This window comes from Leucopleurus acutus (assembly GCF_964270905.1).
Source record: "Leucopleurus acutus genome assembly, chromosome: 14".
Classification (NCBI taxonomy): Eukaryota; Metazoa; Chordata; class Mammalia; order Artiodactyla; family Delphinidae; genus Leucopleurus; species Leucopleurus acutus.
Window position 1 is genome coordinate 72585627 of NC_139156.1, and position 19595 is coordinate 72605221.

A 19595-nucleotide genomic window follows, 5' to 3' on the forward strand; every position below is an offset into this window, starting at 1 on the left:
TGTGCTTTGGGGTGGGTGGAGCGGAGCCTGAATAATGGCAGGAGGTTCTGTGGGTGGGACGTGAGTCTGGGTGTAGAAAGGGAGCTCCTTGAAAATATTCATTCATCTCCTTCACCACGATCTTCTGTTTGCTAGCCAGAGACATTTGCCATAAGTACTTGGTTTGGATAAACATCCGTAAATTGAGTTCATCTCAAGATTTGCAACATAGAGCCATACCACAGGCTTAAGAAAACTGACAATCTGAGGTCTATCTATACGGAATTATGCAAGCAGTAGTTGAATCAGCTGTGTTTTGCCTTATTACAGTAGTGCTAATAAATTGAAGCTTGAAAAATGATTTCATATAATAGAGGGGGGGACCATTACAATATTTAACCTACTAGGTTTCTCAACAAGGCCTGAAGGTAGTTCACAGTTTGCACTTGGGTAAACTCAAAGGTAAAAAGGTGAAAACCAAACTAAACCAGAAACTTCCCAGCAGCTTATAAAAAGGGGCAGAGAGGTCTGTTGCCAGTCTGTCTTCCTTTTTAAAAAGCAGTGGGAGGTTTTATATATATAAGTACCAAATTATTGCATCGAACAGTATGAAATTGTCACTTTGTAGAATATTCATGTTTTATGTGCTTCAAAATAATGATAATTGGTAGAGAAGGTGGCAACCACCAGTTATTAACCCAGTACATTTTGTTTTTGTTTTTTTTAACTCTTTTTACCTTTGCTGTGGCCTGAAGCAAAGGGCCTTCAGTCCAGTTTGCCATACCTTCAGGATTGGTTTTTCAGGAGGGCAGTTGAGAAGTCAGTCTCTTTACATGATGTCACTCTCCAAGGAGAGTCATAGTCTGTAAGTTTCAACTGAAAGCCTTGAGAGGAAATTCCTCCAGTGTGGCCGTTCCCTGCAACCCAAGCCTGTGGATCATTTAGTCAGCGGATCATTCTGATTGCCCAGTGTATTCCGGCATGATAATCAGAAGCCAGTGTTACAGACGTTTTTTCCAGTAAGGCTTAATTACCAGTGGCCGTTTGAAAGGAGAAAAAGGAAGGTGGCTCCTTCAGCTCTGCCCTCTGACTCGACTGTCAGGTAGGGGCAACCAGAAGTTGATGGAAAATGGGCACAGGAGTCAAACAATTCATTGAGTTTTGGCGATTAACATGGGCATGCTGTTAATGAACCTCCCGGCTAGAATTTGTTGTTTTTGTCTTTATTTATTTTTCTGATTGCTGAGAACTTATTCATGTATTTCTTAAATAGACGATGGTGAGCATCAAATCAACGTTTTGTGTTTTAAAGGCAAACTGTTTTTCATTGTTGGAATTTTCTTTTCAATGAAGAATCCTGCAGGAGAAATTAGACCAGCCGGTGTCCGCTCCCCCATCGCCTAGAGACATCTCCATGGAGATCGACTCTCCAGAAAACATGATGCGACACATCAGGTTTTTAAAGAATGAAGTGGAGAGGCTGAAGAAGCAACTGAGAGCTGCCCAGTTACAGCGTACGTAGCCTTGGTGTCACTGGTCGTCTGTCCACAGAATTAATCCACTTACCAAGTATAGAGTTTTACCTATATTTACTATTGAATTTGTATAAATCAAATTCATATTGTGTTTCATTGCTAGTACATATTTATATATCTGTCATCCTGGAATAGATTATTTAAAAAAAAATTACAGTAGGGCAGGGCAAATAGTTTAGAATACTTCTAGAAAATCACATAATTTCAGGATGGTCCAGAATTAGAGGTACTATTTCTTTCTTTTTTTTTTTAAATAAATTTTTATTGGAGTATAGTTGATTTACAGTGTTGTGTTAGTTTCTGTGGTACAGCAAAGCGAATCAGTTATTCATACACATATATCCACTCTTTTTTTTTGGATTCTTTTCCTGTATAAGGTCGTTACATAATATTGAGTAGAGGTCCCTGTGCTATACAGTAGGTCCCCATTAGTTATCTATTTTATATCAGTGTTACTATTTCTAACCTTCTCCCTGGTGTTCACCCCTCGGATGGTGCTAACAGAAACAGTGCAGGAGACCTCAGTGTACTTTGGGGGCATTAGGCAGAAAACAGTGTTTATCTTCTTTACTACCGAAATTTGGCCTCAGCTAACGATTGTTCATGGTGGTTGAGGAATAAATGCTTTTGAAATTTCTCCTTTTTATTTTTGGAAATCAAAGGAACTAATTTCTGGACACTTGATTACGTCACTCTGCATTCACTTGGGTTTCTTCTGTTTTGGTTTTTAGGCCGTTCAACTTATTTGAATAGATAATACAGTGAAAGGTATGCAGGGGAAAAATAAGTCTCCCTTTCACCCCTGATCCCCAGCCGCCCAGTTCTCACAATTAACACATTTTTAATATATTTTTCAGGGGTGTGTGTGTGTGTGTGTGTGTATAGACTTCTTCTTTTTTTTTTTTTTTTTTTGCGGTACGCGGGCCTCTCACTCTTGTGGCCTCTCCCGTTGTGGAGCGCAGGCTCAGCGGCCGTGGCTCACGGGCCCAGTTGCTCCGCGGCACGTGGGATCTTCCAGGACCAGGGCACAAACTCGCGTCCCCTGCATCGGCAGGCGGACTCTCAACCACTGCGCCACCAGGGAAGCCCTGTATAGATTTCTTTTATACAAATAGTAGCACAATGAACATACCCTTTTGCATTTTTCTTTTCACTCACTATGTCTTACAGTTTTTTCCCTGCCAATATATACAGAGCTGCCTTACTCCCCCTGCCCCTTTTTTTTTGAATCTTTTGGCCACACCGTGTGGCATGTGGGATCCTAGTTCCCCGACCAGAAATTGAACCCACGCCCTGTGCTTTGGAAGCACGGAGTCTTAACCACTGGACCGCCAGGGGAGTCCACTCCCCGTTAAAGGCTCTGTAGTATTTGAGTGTATGGATACACTGTAACTTATTTAACTCATCCATTACCAACAGACCCCTTTGGGTGGTGATGCTACAACCATAGCGAACATCTCTGTACAAACGTTTGATACCTGTGCACGAACACCTTCAGGGTAAATTCCACGGCGTGGATTTGCTGAGTCAGATGAAATGTGCATTTAAAATTTCAGCGCTTCTTATCTTTATGTTTTCTTCTCCGAAGCTGATTTCAAGTTCTAGTGCAGTAGTGCCTCTGGGATGGGTGCATCAAGGTTCTCCTGGGAGCCTTTAAGAAGTACAGTGTGGTCAGTTTCCTGCTGCCGCTGTTAACAGATGAGCACAAACTTAGTGATTTCAAACAACACAAATTTATGATATCATGTTTTTTGGAGGCCTGGGTTCAAAATGGGTCTCACTGGGCTCAAATCAAGGTGTCAGCAGGGCTGGTTCCTTGTAAAAGGCTCTAAGGGAGAATCCGTGTCCTTGCTCGTTCCAGCTTCTGCATTCTCTGGCTCATGACTCCTTTGCATGGTACCACTCCCACCTCTGCTTCTTGTCACATCTTTTCCCTCTGACCCTCCTGCCTTCCCTGTGTAAGGACTCTTGATTGCCTCGGGCCCAGACAGATAATCCAGGATGAGTTCCCATCTCAAGGTCCTTAATTTAATCACACCTGCAAGTCTCTTTTGCCATGGAAGGCAACCTGGACACGGGCTCCAGGGATTAGGATGCAGACATCTTGGGGAGTCCACTGTCCTGTCTAACACCATCCAGGGTTCTGGGCTTTTACTCTAGGGGTGGAGCCTGGTCCTCTGTATTTTTAAAATAGAGATGATTCTGATATGTACCCTGGCTTGAGAACCATAATGGATGTGTATTCCGTGAAAACAAATCAAGGAGTTCTCAAATATTAGTTGCTTTAGGTTAGGATATTTTTTGAGTTTTTGCTGTGTTGGACAGACACAGGTCTTGTGAGCCCCTTTCTGAACTCTTTCCACTGCTGTCAGTTTATATTTTTCTTTCTTGTATAGACTTGCCTTGTTGTTCCCCAGACAACATTTTTAGAAGAAATTTGGGAAGAATATCTTACTTCCTCTACTTCCTTCCTACTGTACTGTTTGGTCTCTGGAGAGACTGCGGATGTCAGCAGAGGCTTCTGCAAAGTGCTGTTTGGATTCTGTGAGGACAGGGAAGGCCGTGGCACTTAGCTGCACACAGTAGCTTTGGGTTGGGTGTAGAGTATGAGTTAATGGCTTTCCTCATCCACCTGCCTCTGCCTCCTTAGGTTGGATAACCTTGTCCACTTTGAAAGCTCCTGGGGCACTTGGTCCCTCTCCCCCAAGTCCAGCTGTGTCTGAACTTGAACCGCTCTCCCAGTAGCTCTCAACTGACATTAGAGCCCCCTGGGGAGTTTTTGGTAGACCAGTGGAGAGGCTTCATCCTCGGGGATTCTGATTTAAGTGGTTTGGATGGGGTCTGGGCACCCCATCCAATACGGCTAGTATTTTCTAGCCATAAACCTGAAAGGGAATTTAAAAGGTACAGGCCACCTTGGGATCAGGTAGGACTCGTCTCTTGGGAGACTGTCCGTAAGTCACCCTCAGCTGACACTGTCTTTGACTAACTGCTGTGAGATGGCTGAAGATGGGGGCAACATAACCTCAGGACCCTGAGCCCTAGGGAGCTCTTTGTGGGAGAAAGAGGAAGACTCCTGAGAGTAAATCTATGGTCCTTTGAAGTCAGGTGTGCGGTAGCCAGCAGAGGGCACCCAAGGAGTGCCACGGCGTCAGCCATGTGTGCCTGGGTCTCTCACTCCCAGAGGCTGTGGGCCTGGCGCCTTCTCCGTGCCTGCAGCTTCTGGGTTAATTGCCAGACTGCCAGGAGGTCTTTTCAGCCATCACCCCTGGTGACTGATGTTGTTGTCGGTAGCTTATTGTTGAAGGATCCCCCTGCTGGTTTCCCCAGATGCTAGAGGATTGCCATTTTCTTTGAAAGACAGTGTTTCCTCTTAAGTAATTATTCTCAAAGCCTCATGAATCCTCAGTTCTGCGAAGCTTTCCTATTTATGGAAAAGAAAGGCAACCTCCTCCGACAACTGTCCCTCTCGTCTAGAAACAGTAGATACTCCAAGAGGTCAATGTAGCGATGCCTGTAGAGCAAGTGAAAAATTCCGTCTGCTGACATATTTGGGATGAAATAACTTAAATCATTTATATTAAAAGTGTACTTTGTAAATATTTTCCCAGCATGCCTTCCATTAAAGTGATTTTTGCATCTGGATTAGACAGCAGGGTTTCTGGTTAGATTGAAAACGGCCCAGGAATATAGTGTTTAATAATGTTGGTATTTCCATTTGAATTTCTGAAATAAGGATATTCAAGATACCAAGATAAGTATTCAAGATACTTAGTGACAACACAGGACAGCGGGGAGGGTCATGTTTTCCCATTGCCTGGAAGGACGCTAGAGGGCGCCACAGAGTCCTGCACAGGGTCACTCAGAAGGGCAGGGGTTACAGTGGGTCCAGGCAACTCAGCAGAACGAGATTCCAGAGCCCCAGGAAGGTATCAGTTCCACATTTCAGATTCGCAGGAAGGATGATCTGGCCGGCTTAGCCTGGGTCCAGTGTCTCGCCATGGAGCTGGTTAGCACTGGCCGGCGCTGTAGCAGAGACCTCTCTGCATACGGGGCAGCTCCCAAGGAAGAGGTATTTGTCATAAGCACGGTGCCATGCCGAGCTCCTGGCTGCATGTATGTCTTTACCTGCTGTCTGACTCCGAAAGACTGTGCGTAAGTCAGGAAGCAGTAACACAAACACCAAAAACTAGACTGATTTGAAATATTGATTTCAAGTTGCTTGTTATGTCAGTTTCTAGTTTTATGAAAAGATGTATAACTGTTACCTAGCACGCTGAGTACACTGGTTCTCCGTGTGCAAACCGCTAACCCACCCCCCCGCACCTCCCAGTGCGCTGGGGGGTGTGCTAACAAGTGTGACCCGTGGGTGTGCTCCCATAGGTGACCTACCCCCGCTGTGTCTGGAGTTGACAGGCAGCAGAACTGGTGCCTGGAGGGGAGCCCCGTGGGCTGAGTCTGTTTCCCCAGCTGGACCCCGTTCCCTCTCTGCTCCAGCAGTATAGAGGGAGCTCTGGGAGCTGCTCGGGCCACACGTAGCTCCAGCATTCCTTCCTCTACATAAAGCCCTTTAGAAGGCAGGGAAGCAGGATGGAAGATGCCTAACCTGACAGCACTGCTTTTCGTATGTTTTTCTAAATGCACATCGTGGGTCAACCTTGGTACCTGGGATAAACTGGAAATCCAGATCTCATCTGTGTGTGGGAGAGTGAGAATGGCTGTCTTTCAGCACTTCTCGGTCTGTGGCACAGGAGCTGGACCACCGTCTTTTTGAAGCGTGTACTGTGACTGCACGGACCGTGGTTTAACTGAGAACTCTGGCCTTTCAGATTCCGAGAAGATGGCGCAGTATCTGGAGGAGGAACGGCACATGAGGGAGGAGAACCTGAGGCTGCAGAGGAAGCTGCAGAGGGAGATGGAGAGAAGAGAGGCCCTGTGTCGGCAGCTCTCCGAGAGCGAGTCCAGCTTAGAGATGGATGACGAAAGGTGCGTGCGTGTCTCACGAGCCTCGGGAAAGCAGCAGCCCAGGCTCCAGCCCCTCTTCACCTCCTGTAAGATGAGGCAGCAGATGGCAGGGACGTTTATTTATTGTGATGATGAACACTGTGGCCTCAGTGCGGATGCTGAGAATGGGATAAATGAAGAAGTTTGACCGTCCTCCTTAAACACAAAAAGACACACAAAAAATGGCCTTTCCCAAATTACTCAGTGGGACAGACATGGAGGCGGGTTTTGTGTCGGGAGGCAGCGTTTGCAGGTGTCGTTGAATCGTCCCATCCTGGAGCATGGGCGCATATCTTAATCCCTAGGTACAGGTGAGCAGGCGGTGCGTGATACAGCCTGAGGAAGCAAATACATCCAGGGGGCGAAAGAGTCCACGGCGGGGTGGGTGGAAGTTGTTGAAAGCCAGAGGCTTTGGTTCACCACATTTGGTAACTTCAACCTTTTTGCAGCTGGTTTTCAAAAACAGAACTCACGCAGTGCATTTATCTGCTCAGGTCGCAATGTCAAGTCCCCTCACTGGCCCTCTGGGAAATGGGCCGGCATAAGAGAGGCATCCTTTGGTTAACTAGAGGACATGGCTCAGTTCTCCTTGCTCTCCCAGATTTTCCTTTCCTTCCCCACCTGCCCTCCTCCTCTGTGCTTGGGAGTGAGGTGATCGTTAAGATAAGCAACATCCACCTGTGCTGGGCAGCCAGTGCCTCAGACCAGGGTCCCAACGGCTGTGAGGACTAGTACAGGCTGTCGATGCCAGAGCACGTTGTTTGAACGCATGTGGGCAGTGTTAGCAGATCAGCACTCTGTTTCTCTTATTGAATAGATCCAGAGGGCTAACTAACAAGGCCTTTTTTTTTTTTTTGCGGTATGCGGGCCTCTCACTGCTGTGGCCTCTCCCGTTGCAGAGCACAGTCTCCGGACGCGCAGGCTCAGCAGCCATGGCTCACAGGTCCAGACGCTCCGCGGCATGTGGGATCTTCCCGGACCAGGACATGAACCCGTGTCCCCTGCATCGGCAGGCGGACTCTCAACCACCGTGCCACCAGGGAGGGGCTTTTGATTAATTTGCTGTGGACAGTATTTGCTGTGGTATTATAGTTCGTGAAAAATGTAAATTTTTCTATAATGAAGATCTAGTCTTTTTTGTGGGCTGCACTGCACAGCTTACAAGGTCTTAGTTCCCCGACCAGGGATGGAACCCAGGCCCTCAGCAGTGAGAGCACAGAGTCCTAACCATTGGACCACCAGGGAATTCCCGATCTACTTTTATAATTTAAAAAACTTTATAAAAAGCAGACTTAGATCTGTTTTTTAAAAACAAATCTTCCTCATTTGAAAAGAATAAAGAGGATTCTTTCTCAGAAGTTTCTATCATAAAACTATCAACCTTAACTCTGAATTTCACTGATCTGCTTCTGACAGTGTCTCCTTCTTTCTGAAACTCTTATCCTCTGAAAACCATTGCATTGAAAACATAAGCTACAATAGTAGATAACTTATTAACTGCTTTTTTAACTACCTTAAGACATGGAGCAGAGCATGTATTAACACACACAGTACCCTGTGCTTGATTTTGATTACGACATACTCTGAGGGACAGCTTCTCTGACTGTGGTGACAGCACTGAAGCTACTTCAGGCTTTCCAGATAAATTTTTTTTTTTTCCAGGATTGGTATTCACTCCAGAAGGTTTGCCTTACCTTTTTAGGTCAGATTATCCCAGGTAGAGTACCGCTGTTGAATAAAGACGTCTGCTCTCTCAACTGGGAATGATGATGTCAGATCTGGGAGGAAGAAAATAGTCAGACACTTGAGACGTCTACAAGTGTGTTTAATTCCTTAAAGACCAAGAGGCGGTCTTAGCCACCCCCCTGGCTGTAGAATGCAAGAGGTCCAGCCTGGTGGCACTGTGGTGGACCGTGCTAAAGAGTAGGAAGAATTGCTGGTAGGTAGCTCGTTGAGAGGTGCATGCCAAACTTGGGAGTCTAGGGCTTCCCTGGTGGCGCAGTGGTTGAGAGTCAGCCTGCCAATGCAGGGGACACGGGTTCGTGCCCCGGTCCGGGAAGATCCCACATGCCGCAGAGCAGCTGGGCCCGTGAGCCGTGGCCGCTGAGCCTGCGCGTCCGGAGCCTGTGCTCCGCAACGGGAGAGGCCACAACAGTGAGAGGCCCACGTACAGCAAAGAAAAAAAAAAAAAAAACCTTGGGAGTCTGGTTTTCTTCGAGTTGAATAAACTAGCATAGGAATACCTGTGTTAAAAGTTCCTCACGTGAACTGGTTGCATATCAGGGCTGAGATGTTTCCTGGGCTAGAAACGCCTGCACATGTGGCCGTTCCTTCCTTTGGCCAGAAGGCCTGGGAAGGATCGCTTATTAGGGAGTCTCTCAAGCAGAAATTCCTCCTCCTCAGCTCTCTGTGCTTGTTCACGAAGTGCGGCCTGATGCGACTTCCGAATCCAGTAATAAGTCAGACCCGGCACGGCGTGACCTGCAGAGGTGCTCAGCCCATGTGTCATTTATTATATTCCACGTTCTGCATTTGAACACGTGACTGTTAGTTAAGCAAGCCCTGCCTTGTGGACAATTGACATCCATTTCACGGGATCACATTATCTCCAATTCGATGATATGCATCTCAGAGGGCTTGTTTGGTTTTGCCTTTCAAGTAACAGTTTACAGGTAGCCACTAGAACGTGGATTTGTCTAATTCTTGGGACAGTGGTGGTGAATGTCTACATAGGTATAATGTGATGGAGAAAAGCCTGGTCCTCTCTGTTGCATGACGTAGCTCTGTCACCAGGCCTCCATCCTGAGCGAAAACACCCCGGATTCCCTCACCTGTGCCCCTGGGGAGAGAGCTTTGCCAAGCAGTGGAACAGCGTGGCTCTGGGGTCCATATTATACGTGTCTCCTCACTGCAGCATTGATTTCTAAACATTCAGGAGTTTGACCTCAAGATGTGAACCCCAAACATTTTCTCATAGGAGCTTTCTTAGGAACTACTGCAACGCAGGCGGCTCTAACCATCTCCTTCACTCCTCTTAGGTATTTTAACGAGATGTCTGCACAAGGATTAAGACCTCGCACTGTGTCCAGCCCGATTCCTTACACACCTTCTCCCAGTTCTAGCCGGCCGATATCACCTGGTGAGTACATGTTCTCAGCTACCTCTGTTTCTGCTGTATTTAACGTATCCCTGAATACATTCCCTTCTAGCATCTGAAAAGCTTGTAAACAGAGGGTGGTCACGTGTTGCCCAAAAACACCAGAAGTGATCAGTGCTATCACAACTGAGTCTTAGCTTGCAATTTTAAAACAGTGTCAGCTGGTGGTTTTCTGGAACCAAAAAAGTAACTTAACTCTGAAAAACCTATTTAAAAAGACTATCTTTGACTATGATTTTAAGTGCCGGTGGTTTGACAAAAACCTTGGACAGATTTCTGAGATGCACCATAGCATATCTTTTATGGGTTCTCTCATTATGGTCTACATACCTCATCTCCTTTTTATCCTCAGAATAATTAACGCAGGCGTCGTGTTAAAATTGAGGAAGCAGTCATTTGGTGGGTCTGTAGCTACTCGTCACGTGGCCAGGAAGTGGCCGTGGCCAGGCAGGGCGTGTCTTGCTTCACACAAAGCCTGTGTTCTTTCGAGCACGAGCTGCGTCCTGCTATTTCCACTGGTGGGTGAGTGGGCCTCGGCCCTAGCAGGCAGGCCGTGCAAGAAGGAACTGGCTGCGCTTCTGCCTCTGGCTTTGCCCCTCAGAAGCCTTTCCCTCAAAGGCGTGCTTGTGTTCATCTGACCCTGAAAAACTCTCTCCCCAGGGTCTCTGGCTCGGTACCCGCACAGCATGGGGCTTTCGGGCCAGGAGGGCAAGTAAATGATCCAGCAGGGAAGAAAGAGGAAGCAGGGGGCCGGAGGGGGTGTGTGTGGGCAAGTGGGGTGGAGGGAGGAAAGCAAAGGTAGTCGGCCAAGGGATCGTGTCTTGTGACTGAAGTGTCCAGGCTGACGTTCTTGTGTGCGCTGGTAAACAGATTTTCAACAGAGTTGGGGAAAAACGTGTGTGGGGAGGGGGGAAGGGCGGTGGCGGAGCACTTTCGCACAGAATACAGTGAGGTGACGGCTTAGAAGGGTGGCAGCAATAAAGGTTTTGTGGCTTCGGACAGTAAAACAGCTTCAGGTTAGGGTGACATCTCATTTTGTCTGTTTGTAATCATTAGACACCAGGGACGCCCTTCAGGTTGACCGAGGGGAAATGCTGCAGCCTCGCGGGTGGCCGTGGGTAGCGGCAGGCAGGAGGGGCTTGGGTTTGTGAGTTTAGGATCCAGCCCAAGCACTGTGCTGCTGTGACTTTTTGTTTTTGTAAGAGGGGTGATTTTTAAAAAGTCCAACACGAAGTGTGGCAGCTTTTGTCCGCTTGGGGCCGGCACGCTCTGGCATGTGACGGGGGGAAGAGGGGCTGTGTGCGAACCAAAAGGACTTTGTGTTGTGGATCCACAACACAGCCCTCAGCTGTTCTTGTCCCGAGGATGTTCCTGAATCTGTTTCTCCTGCTCTGCAGTGGCCTTGAGGTCTCTCCAGAAGCTTCTCTCCCTAGCCGCCTCTCAGTTTTCCCCAAATAGCACTTGGATTTCGTTACCGTGATAAAGGTTGTCTTTGCTTTCTGATTTATTGATGTAAAAGGAAGTCATGAGTTAGGAAGAAGCAAGAAGGAGGGAGGCTTTTATAGTTGATCGTGATGCTGATTCATGCTAATATAAATTCATGTTCTCTTTGATTTATTTAAACCTACAGGCGTGGAACTTCCAGTTCATTAAATATAGTGTTGTGGTCATTGAAGAAAGAAAAAAACAAAAGTGAGGCCTTGGTTGGGAATATTAACTTCTATGGTAACAAATACTCTGCAGGAAGATTTTATTCCATGCACAGAATTTTGGCTTTCGCTGGCCCTGTTCCTGTAATGTGGGGCTTGCTTGTATAGACAAGCTAGTTGGTTTTCCCTTAAACGACATCATAATAAGTAACACCTAGATTTTTTTTTTTCTCTCAGCCAGCCTTAGTGAGAACATTTGTATCATATTTTAAGTTCTATAATATCATCAAAGTAGATAATAATCTCCTATTTGTAGAATTACTCCTATTCTGATCTAGTCCATTGGATACATAATACATTAGCAAAATCTGAATTTTCAAGTTTTCTTTTCACTTTATTTTTTATTGGAAGAATTTGTGCTTCTCAGTATTAAGAATATCTAATCACTTCTCTAGTGGAATTATGCTGTTTGTATAGTTTTCATTTCCATTTGAAGCATTTTGGCTTTTCTTCTTCCCTTACCATTTCTGGTTAACATTGGCATTGGCAGTCTTGCATTTTCACTGACTTGGAATACTTTGAGGGCGACCTCACAATTTGATTGAAAGGTACATTTCCCAGTACTTATGAAAAATCTTCTTCTTGCTTATATGTGGATTATATAGAGGGACAGGATTATTTTTTCAACAATTTTTTTCAGGTTGTTCACTATTTGATATAGCCTGAGAAAAAGACATTCCCAGTTAACATATTTTCATATGCCTACATCAGCCATGGGGAATAACTGAAGTTTTAAAAAGGATCTACATCCCACTAGCCACAGGCACACCCACCACCCAGATCTTGGTTTCTAATTCCATTCTCCAATGAAGAGAACTAGGGCTCCTGGAAGAAATGGATGTTTCTAGGGCCTTGGGCAGGGAACATACAAGATGAACGTGGACAGTCTGGTAATGCCAGAAAGTTAGGAGAAGGTCAAAAAACGGAAAGATGGAGGATAGGTCCAAGAGACGCAGGAGGAAACTGAAAGTGCTCCCAAAGGCCCAAACTGGAACAATTTGAGCAATGAAATAAATAATGTAATATTAGGTTATAACCCAAACATAAAACAAATATGCATGGGTTCACACTGACATAAACAAATGACTGACTGAGTAAATAAACGCGGGAGAAGAGAGAAATCACCTATACAGAAGAATTCCAAATAATTGACGTAGAGACTCCATCTTCACGGAAGTGGAAATAGCTCCCTACTCTTTAAATGTGGGCTAAAGATAGGGACTTCCTTGCAAAGAATACAGTGTAAAGGGGAGGGGGAAAAAAAGAGTACCTTGGGACTTCCGTGGTGGTCCAGTGGTAAAAAAAAATCCACCTTACAATGAAGGGGACGCGAGTTCAATCCCTGGTCAGGGAACTAAGATCCCACACGCCGGGGGCCAGCCAAGCCTGCGCGCCACAACTACTGAGCTCGCGCACCTCAACTAGAGCCCACGTGCTGCAAACTGCAGAGTCCACGCCCTCTGGAACCCGTGCGCCACAACTACTGAGCTCGCGCACCTCAACTAGAGCCCACGTGCTGCAAACTGCAGAGTCCACGCCCTCTGGAACCCGTGCACCACAGCTACAGAGCCCGGGCTCCCTGGGGCCTGTGTGCCACAACTAGAGAGAAGCCCGCGCACCACAAGGAAGATCTCGCGTGCCGCAACTAAGACCCGACACAGCCAAAAATAAATAAAATAACTAAATAAATAATAATAAAAAAAAACTTCTTAGCTATTTAAAAAAAGAAAGTACCTTTACGGAGGAAAAACTTGACAGGCACTGCCTCATCTGGGAGATCAAGGTCAGCATCGACAGTGGTCAGTCATGTCAGTAGTATGTACCCTTGATACGATGTGATGAGAAGGGCCCTTTACCTCTGTAGTCTTCCTCCTCAAAACGAATCACCCCAGTCTAACCACGTGGAAAACATCAGACAGTAGAGGGGCAGTCTGTCTATAAAATACCTGATCAACACACCTTAAAACGGACAAGGTCATCAAAAACAAGGAAGTTTGAGGAACTCTCTCAGCCAAGAGGTGCCTAAGGAGACATGAAAACTAAATAGCATGTGGTATCCTAAATGGGTTCCTGAAACAGGAAGAGGACAGTAGGCAAAACCTCAGGAAAGCCAGATAACGTGTGGACCTGAGTTAATAATAATGTGTCAACACTGGTTTATTAGTTGTGATGAAGGTACCACACTGGCTTAAGAAGTTAATAATAGGGCATCTTTCAGAATTCCCCAGTGGTCCGGCAGTTAGGACTCTGCACTTTCACTCCCGAGGGCCTGGGTTCGATCCTGGTTGGGGAACTAAAATTCCACAAGCCTCGGGGCACGGCCAAAAAATAATAATAATAATAATAATAACGGGGAATCTGAGTGTGTGAGATGCAGGAACTCTCTGTACTATTTTTGCCACTTTTCTGTAAACCTAAAGCTATTCTAAAATAAAAAAATTTATTTTAAAGAAAGCTACTAACATAGATGAAATCACCTAGTCGTGGAAGATGGAGGGAGAAGAGGAAAACCCTCCCATCTGATCCTGAAGGATGTAATATGTAGAGGTCAGGTACAGGAGGAAACCTGGTGAAGGAGATTGGGAAGTTGCTGCCAGGGAAGGGGAAGGGAAACTGGTAGCCGATGTCACTGAGGTTAAGATAAAGCATTTGAGCAGGAAGGGAGGGGTCAGCTTTGTCTTTTGTTGCCCCAAGGTCAAGTGCAATGAAAGGTGGAGAGTAGCAGTGCACCTGGCAGCACGGAAACACTGCTGGCCTTGGCGAGAGCAGCCTTGATGGAGTGATGGGGACAGAGCCAGATGAGAGAGCGTTAAAGAGGAAGTCGTATCTCTAGCGTATGAATGTTAACAGAGACATGTCTGACTTGTGGAACTAAGATAAATTTCAAAGGAACAGAAGGTGTCTGCCTTTAGTTTGGTTCGACGATGCTTATTTTTTTTTCTTCCTTTAGCAAAGATTTATTAGAGGGAATTTGGGGGCAGTCGGAAGGGTATAAAGAAGCAGAAATAAAATCATCCAGAATCCTTTTATCCGAAGGCAGTGTTAATATTTTAGTGTTTTCAAGTGTCTCCTCTCCCTATCCCCCCGACCTCTTGTAGTTTTCCTTTAAGTAGTTGGTTTTCTATGGATTATACACTTTGGTATCTTGATTCATTTTGCTCAGTGGTTTTTGGTCATGAATTGCTTTTCAGGAGTCATTTTTAAAATTTGTTGTCTTGAACTTGTGGACAATGAAATAAATCTTAAAATTTTTACTCTAGTTAATGCATTTGTATAGCACAGCAAGAGCAATTTATTCCAGGAATAGCTTTATAAAGCCACAGTATTCTGTTTAGGAGATATTTTCTACCTAGGTTTTTTGGGATTCTTATTGTTTATTGTATTCCTGGGCAAGAGGGTCAGATGCATGATGATTAAGGGAAAACAAAAACTAGTAAGACATGGTCTCTGGCCTCTAAAAGCTTATAGGGCCTAGGGAAGTAGGGGGCAGAACACAAGAAATAAGATAATCTTAATACAAGTTATATATATATATTTTTTTTGTTTGCTTGTTTTTTAATAAGCAATGCCTTTTTTATAGGTTTTTTTAAAAATTTATTTAATTGATTTATTTTTGGCTGTGTTGGGTCTTCATTACTGCACGTGGGCTTTCTCTAGTTGCGGCAGGTGGGTGCTACTCTTCGTTGCGGTGCGCAGGCTTCTCGTTGCGGTGGCTTCTCTTGTTGGCGGAGCATGGGCTGTAGAGCGCAGGCTCAGTAGTTGTGGCACACGGGCTCAGTAGTTGTGGCTCATGAGTTCTAGAATGCAGGCTCGGTAGTTGTGGCACATGGGCTTAGTTGCTCCGTGGCACGCGGGATCTTCCTGGACCAGGGCTTGAACCCACGTTCCCTGCGTTGGCAGGCGAATTCTTAACTACTGTGCCACCAGGGAAGCCCGCATTTTATGTATTTTATATCCTCTAAAAAGTTAAGTTGTGGTACACCCACTCAATGACATACTACCGAGAACTAAAAAGGAATTAACTTGATACACATGATAACTTGTATGGATCACAGGGGCATTGTGATGAATGAAAAACTAATCTCAAAGGGTTATATACTCTATGATTTCATATCTATAACATTCTCAGAGTGACAAAATTACAGTGGTGGAGCACAGATCCATCGTTGCCAGGGGTTAGGATTAGAGGGAAGGGGTGACTGTATGTCCCTATAAAGGGACAACACAAGAAAGCTTGTTTGTGGTTTTGTAACAGTTCTGTAACCAGATTGTGGTGATAATTACTTGGATCTACACAGGTGATAAAAATTACACCTGTACCCACACACACACGAAGAATGCATTAAAAACTGATGAAATCCAAATAAAGTCTGTACCTTAGTCACTTGTATTGGACCAGTGTCAATTTTCTGGTTTCGACAGTGTGCTCTGGTTATGTAAGATATCACTGGGGGGAGCTGGGTGAAGGGTAGACAGGGACCCTGTAGTATTTTTGCAACTTCTTACGAATTACAACCTATTTCAAAATAAAAAGTTAGGATAAAATTAAAAGGTATAATAAAAAAAAAAGCACTAAATAAAGAGAGTTTCAAAGAAGAGAGAGCTACCAGCTTAGAGAGCTTTTGAGAAGAGCCCTGAAGGAGAGGTTAATGAGCTGAAACATGCTGAGCCCTTCCTTTGTGCCAGGCACTCATTTCATCCTCACAACAACCTTATGCAGTCACTGTGATAATCTCATTTCACAGTTGAGGGATCTAAAGTCCAGTGTCGCTCAGCACCAAGTGGCAGAACTAGAGCCCGAGATAATACGGCAGTCGGCTCTGGAGTCTGGGCTATTTGCCCCTCCAAAGGCTGAGTGAGGTCCTGATTGACAAGGGGAGAAGGAGAAACCAAGTCCTGCAGTAAAGAGAAGACATCCCAGGCAAAGGCCATGGTGGGAACTGAGACGTGGAGGTCAGAATCAAGAGTGATCAGGTCACTGTGGTTCTTATCACTGGCTGCCCTGGGGCCCTGCTCCCCATAGATTCGGATTCACTTGATTTGGGGTCGGACGAGGGCTTTGATTCTCGGTATTGAGAACCACTGACCTAGAACATCAGGAGATCGTTTGGAGCCAAATGCAGGCCTTTTTAATAGCCAGAGAAGGGACTTACTTTTTTTTTTTTTTAATTTGAGCAGGCAGTAGGCGGTCTTTGAAGATTCGTGATTAGCAGATTAACATACTCATCATTATTAACCTTGTCATACTGGGCAATGGGCTTGATCTTATTCATTTATTTTGTATTATGAATCGAACCCCCTGAGCTTCTCTATCTGGGGATAAGGACCTACTTTCAAAGCTTTTCTCTTAAATTTCATCACTTTCGTAAGAAATGGAATTAGGGTTGTATTTCCCAAAGTTGTTTAAAGAAAACCCCTTCTTCCCTCCCCAAGCTGAACGAAGTTCTTGCTATACAAATACAAGTCACAGTAAATGACCCCTGAGCTCCCAAAGACTTGTGCTTTACCCCAGACCTCCATTTTGTACATGTGAACCAAATCCACAATTGGAAATGGAAATATGTCAGATAGAAAGCAGCACACTAGTTCATAGTCAAAGCAAGAAATAAAGTCCTAACCATAGGTGTTGAGGGCACAGACAGATTCTGGGACAGGACAACTAAAGACAGGCGTGGTGGCTGCATGTCTCAACCGTGGAAGTCAAAAGACACTATAGAAGAGCGTCTTTAAGGACTTCCCTGGTGGTCCAGTCGTTAAGACTGCTCGAGCACTGCAGGGGTACGGGTTCGATCCCTGGTCAGGGAACTAAGATCTGGGCATTAAACTTTGGAGCTGATTCTGGGGTCCTAGATGAAGACTATGCAGAAGGTTATAGTGGGCTGGGGGTGTTTCTTCCTTAAATATCAGTTTCTTTGGGGGGAACAATGGCATATGTAGGGCTTTTTGTTTTCTTCATTGAATATCCTGAAGTTGCCAAGTTCTCAGTGGTGAATTTTTTGTTTGCTTTGTGGCTGCTATACACACCCATTGGTTTTGTCTTGTTATTATTGGTATATCTTTTGACACTTACCCTTTCCTTGCATCTGACTTTTACCCGTTTGCTCTATTTTTTCCACTTTACTCTTGTTTCTTCTCATGTCTTCTGCTTCTGTACATCTCAGTTGGACTCCTGTCAAGGCTGGACTTGTTTTTTTTTAGTTGTCATAAGAACACTTTACATGAGATCTACCCTCTTAACACATTATTAACTGTACAGTACAGTATTGTTAAAAAAGCACAATGGGGCTTCCCTGGTGGCGCAGTGGTTAAGAATCCACCTGCCAATGCAGGGGACATGGGTTCGAGCCCTGTTCTGGGAAGATCCCGCATGCCGCGGAGCAGCTAAGCCTGTGCACCTCAACTACTGAGCCTGCGCTCTAGAGCCCACATGCCACAGCTAGTGAAGCCCGCACACCTAAAGCCCGTGTTCAGCGACAAGAGAAGTCACTGCAATGAGAAGGCCACGCACCACAACGAAGAGCCCGCTCGCTGCAACTAGAAAAAGCCCAAAAGCCCAACGCAACCAAAAATAAAATAAATTAAAAAACAAACAAACCACAGTGTTGTGCAGTAATCTCTAGAACTTATTCTTCTTATAAAATTGAAACTTTGTGCCCATTGAACAACAGTCCCCCATTTCCTCTACCCCCAGCCCCTGGCAACCACTGTTGTGCTCTCTGCTTCTGTGAGTGTGACCTAGATCCCTCGTGTATATGGTATCATGCAGTATCTGTCCTTCTGTTACGAGCTTATATTAGCATAATGTCCTGCAGGTTCATCCATGTTCTTTTTTAAAGGAACTTTCTTCTTTTTAAGGGCTAAATAATATTCCATTGTATGTATATACCATGTTTTCTTTATCCACACATCTGTTGATGAACTTTTAGGTTGTTTCTACGTCTTGGCTACTGTGAATAGTGTTGTAATGAACACATGAGTGCAAATTTCTTTTCAAGATCCTGTTTCCAGTCCTTTTGGATAATAGCCAGCAGTGGGATTGCTGGATCATACGGTAGTTCTATTGTTAATTTTTTGAGGTAGCTTCATACTGCTTTCCACAGTGGCTCTACCAATTTACATTCCCATTAGCAGTTCCCTTTTCTCCACATCCTTGCCAACACTTTAAAAATGTTTTTTATTTTTATTTTTTATAATAGCCATCCCAACAGGTGTAACATGATACCCTATTATGGTTTTGATTTGCTTTTCCCTGATGATTAGTGAAGCTGAGCATCTTTTCATGTACCTGTTGGCCATTTGTATGTTGTCTTTGGAAAAATGTCTATTCAAGTCATTTGCCCGTTTTTAAATCAGGGTATTTGTTTGTTTGCTTTTGAGTTGTAGGAGTTCCTTATCTATTTTGGATACTAATCCCTTATCTGATCTATGGTTTGTAAATATTTTCTCCCCTTCCATAGGTGACCTTTCTGTTGATGATTTCCTTTGCTGAACAGAAGCGTCTTAGGATGCTGTAGTCCTACTTGGCTACGTGTGCTTCGCTGCCCGTGCTTTTGGTGTCCTATCTAAGAAATCATTCCTGAGACCAGTGTCATAAAGCTTTCCCCCTGTGTTTCCTTCTAGGAGTTTTATGGTTTCAGGTCTTACGTTTAGGTCTTTAATTCCTTTTGAGTTGATTTTTGTGTATGGTGTAAGATAGGGCTCCACTTTCATTCTTTTTGCCCATGAATCTCCAGTTTTCCCAGCACCGTTTGTCGAAGAGACTACCCTTTCCGCATTGCATATTCCTGGAACGTTCGCTGAAGATTATCTGACCATTTATGTGTGCACTTATTTCTGGGCTGTTTAGTCTGTACCAGGGCTTGACTTTTATATCCCTTGTTATCCATCCAGCAGGCCGTTCGGTGAGCCCACCACTCCTCTTATCTGTTTGCATTTTTGTGGGTGACTAAGAGCTTCTGCATTTTAAAGCCTCCTAGATGCTTAAAGACACCAGAGAGTTGAGTTTGTAATAATACTTACAAGCTGTTGTTATATTTCAGGTCTCTCATATGCGAGTCACACAGTTGGTTTCACGCCACCGACTTCACTGACTAGAGCCGGAATGTCTTACTACAATTCCCCAGGTCTTCATGTGCAGCATATGGGAGCCTCCCACGGTATCACAGTAAGTATCCATGGGGCAGGAAGCAGCGCTTTCCTCCTGGTGGTGGT

At 45.0% G+C, this 19595-nt stretch overlaps 1 protein-coding gene across 1 annotated transcript in view; it reads left to right on the plus strand.

Moving 5' to 3' along the window:
- The window catches only part of CCDC6 (coiled-coil domain containing 6), a 114858-nt gene that overhangs the window by 87861 nt on the left and 7402 nt on the right, over positions 1–19595 (plus strand). Inside the window, exons 5-8 of the mRNA XM_082854589.1 lie at positions 1333–1493; positions 6344–6500; positions 9557–9657; positions 19424–19548. Of these exons, the coding sequence (XP_082710715.1) occupies positions 1333–1493; positions 6344–6500; positions 9557–9657; positions 19424–19548 (544 nt within the window). The remainder of the gene's footprint in view (positions 1–1332; positions 1494–6343; positions 6501–9556; positions 9658–19423; positions 19549–19595) is intronic.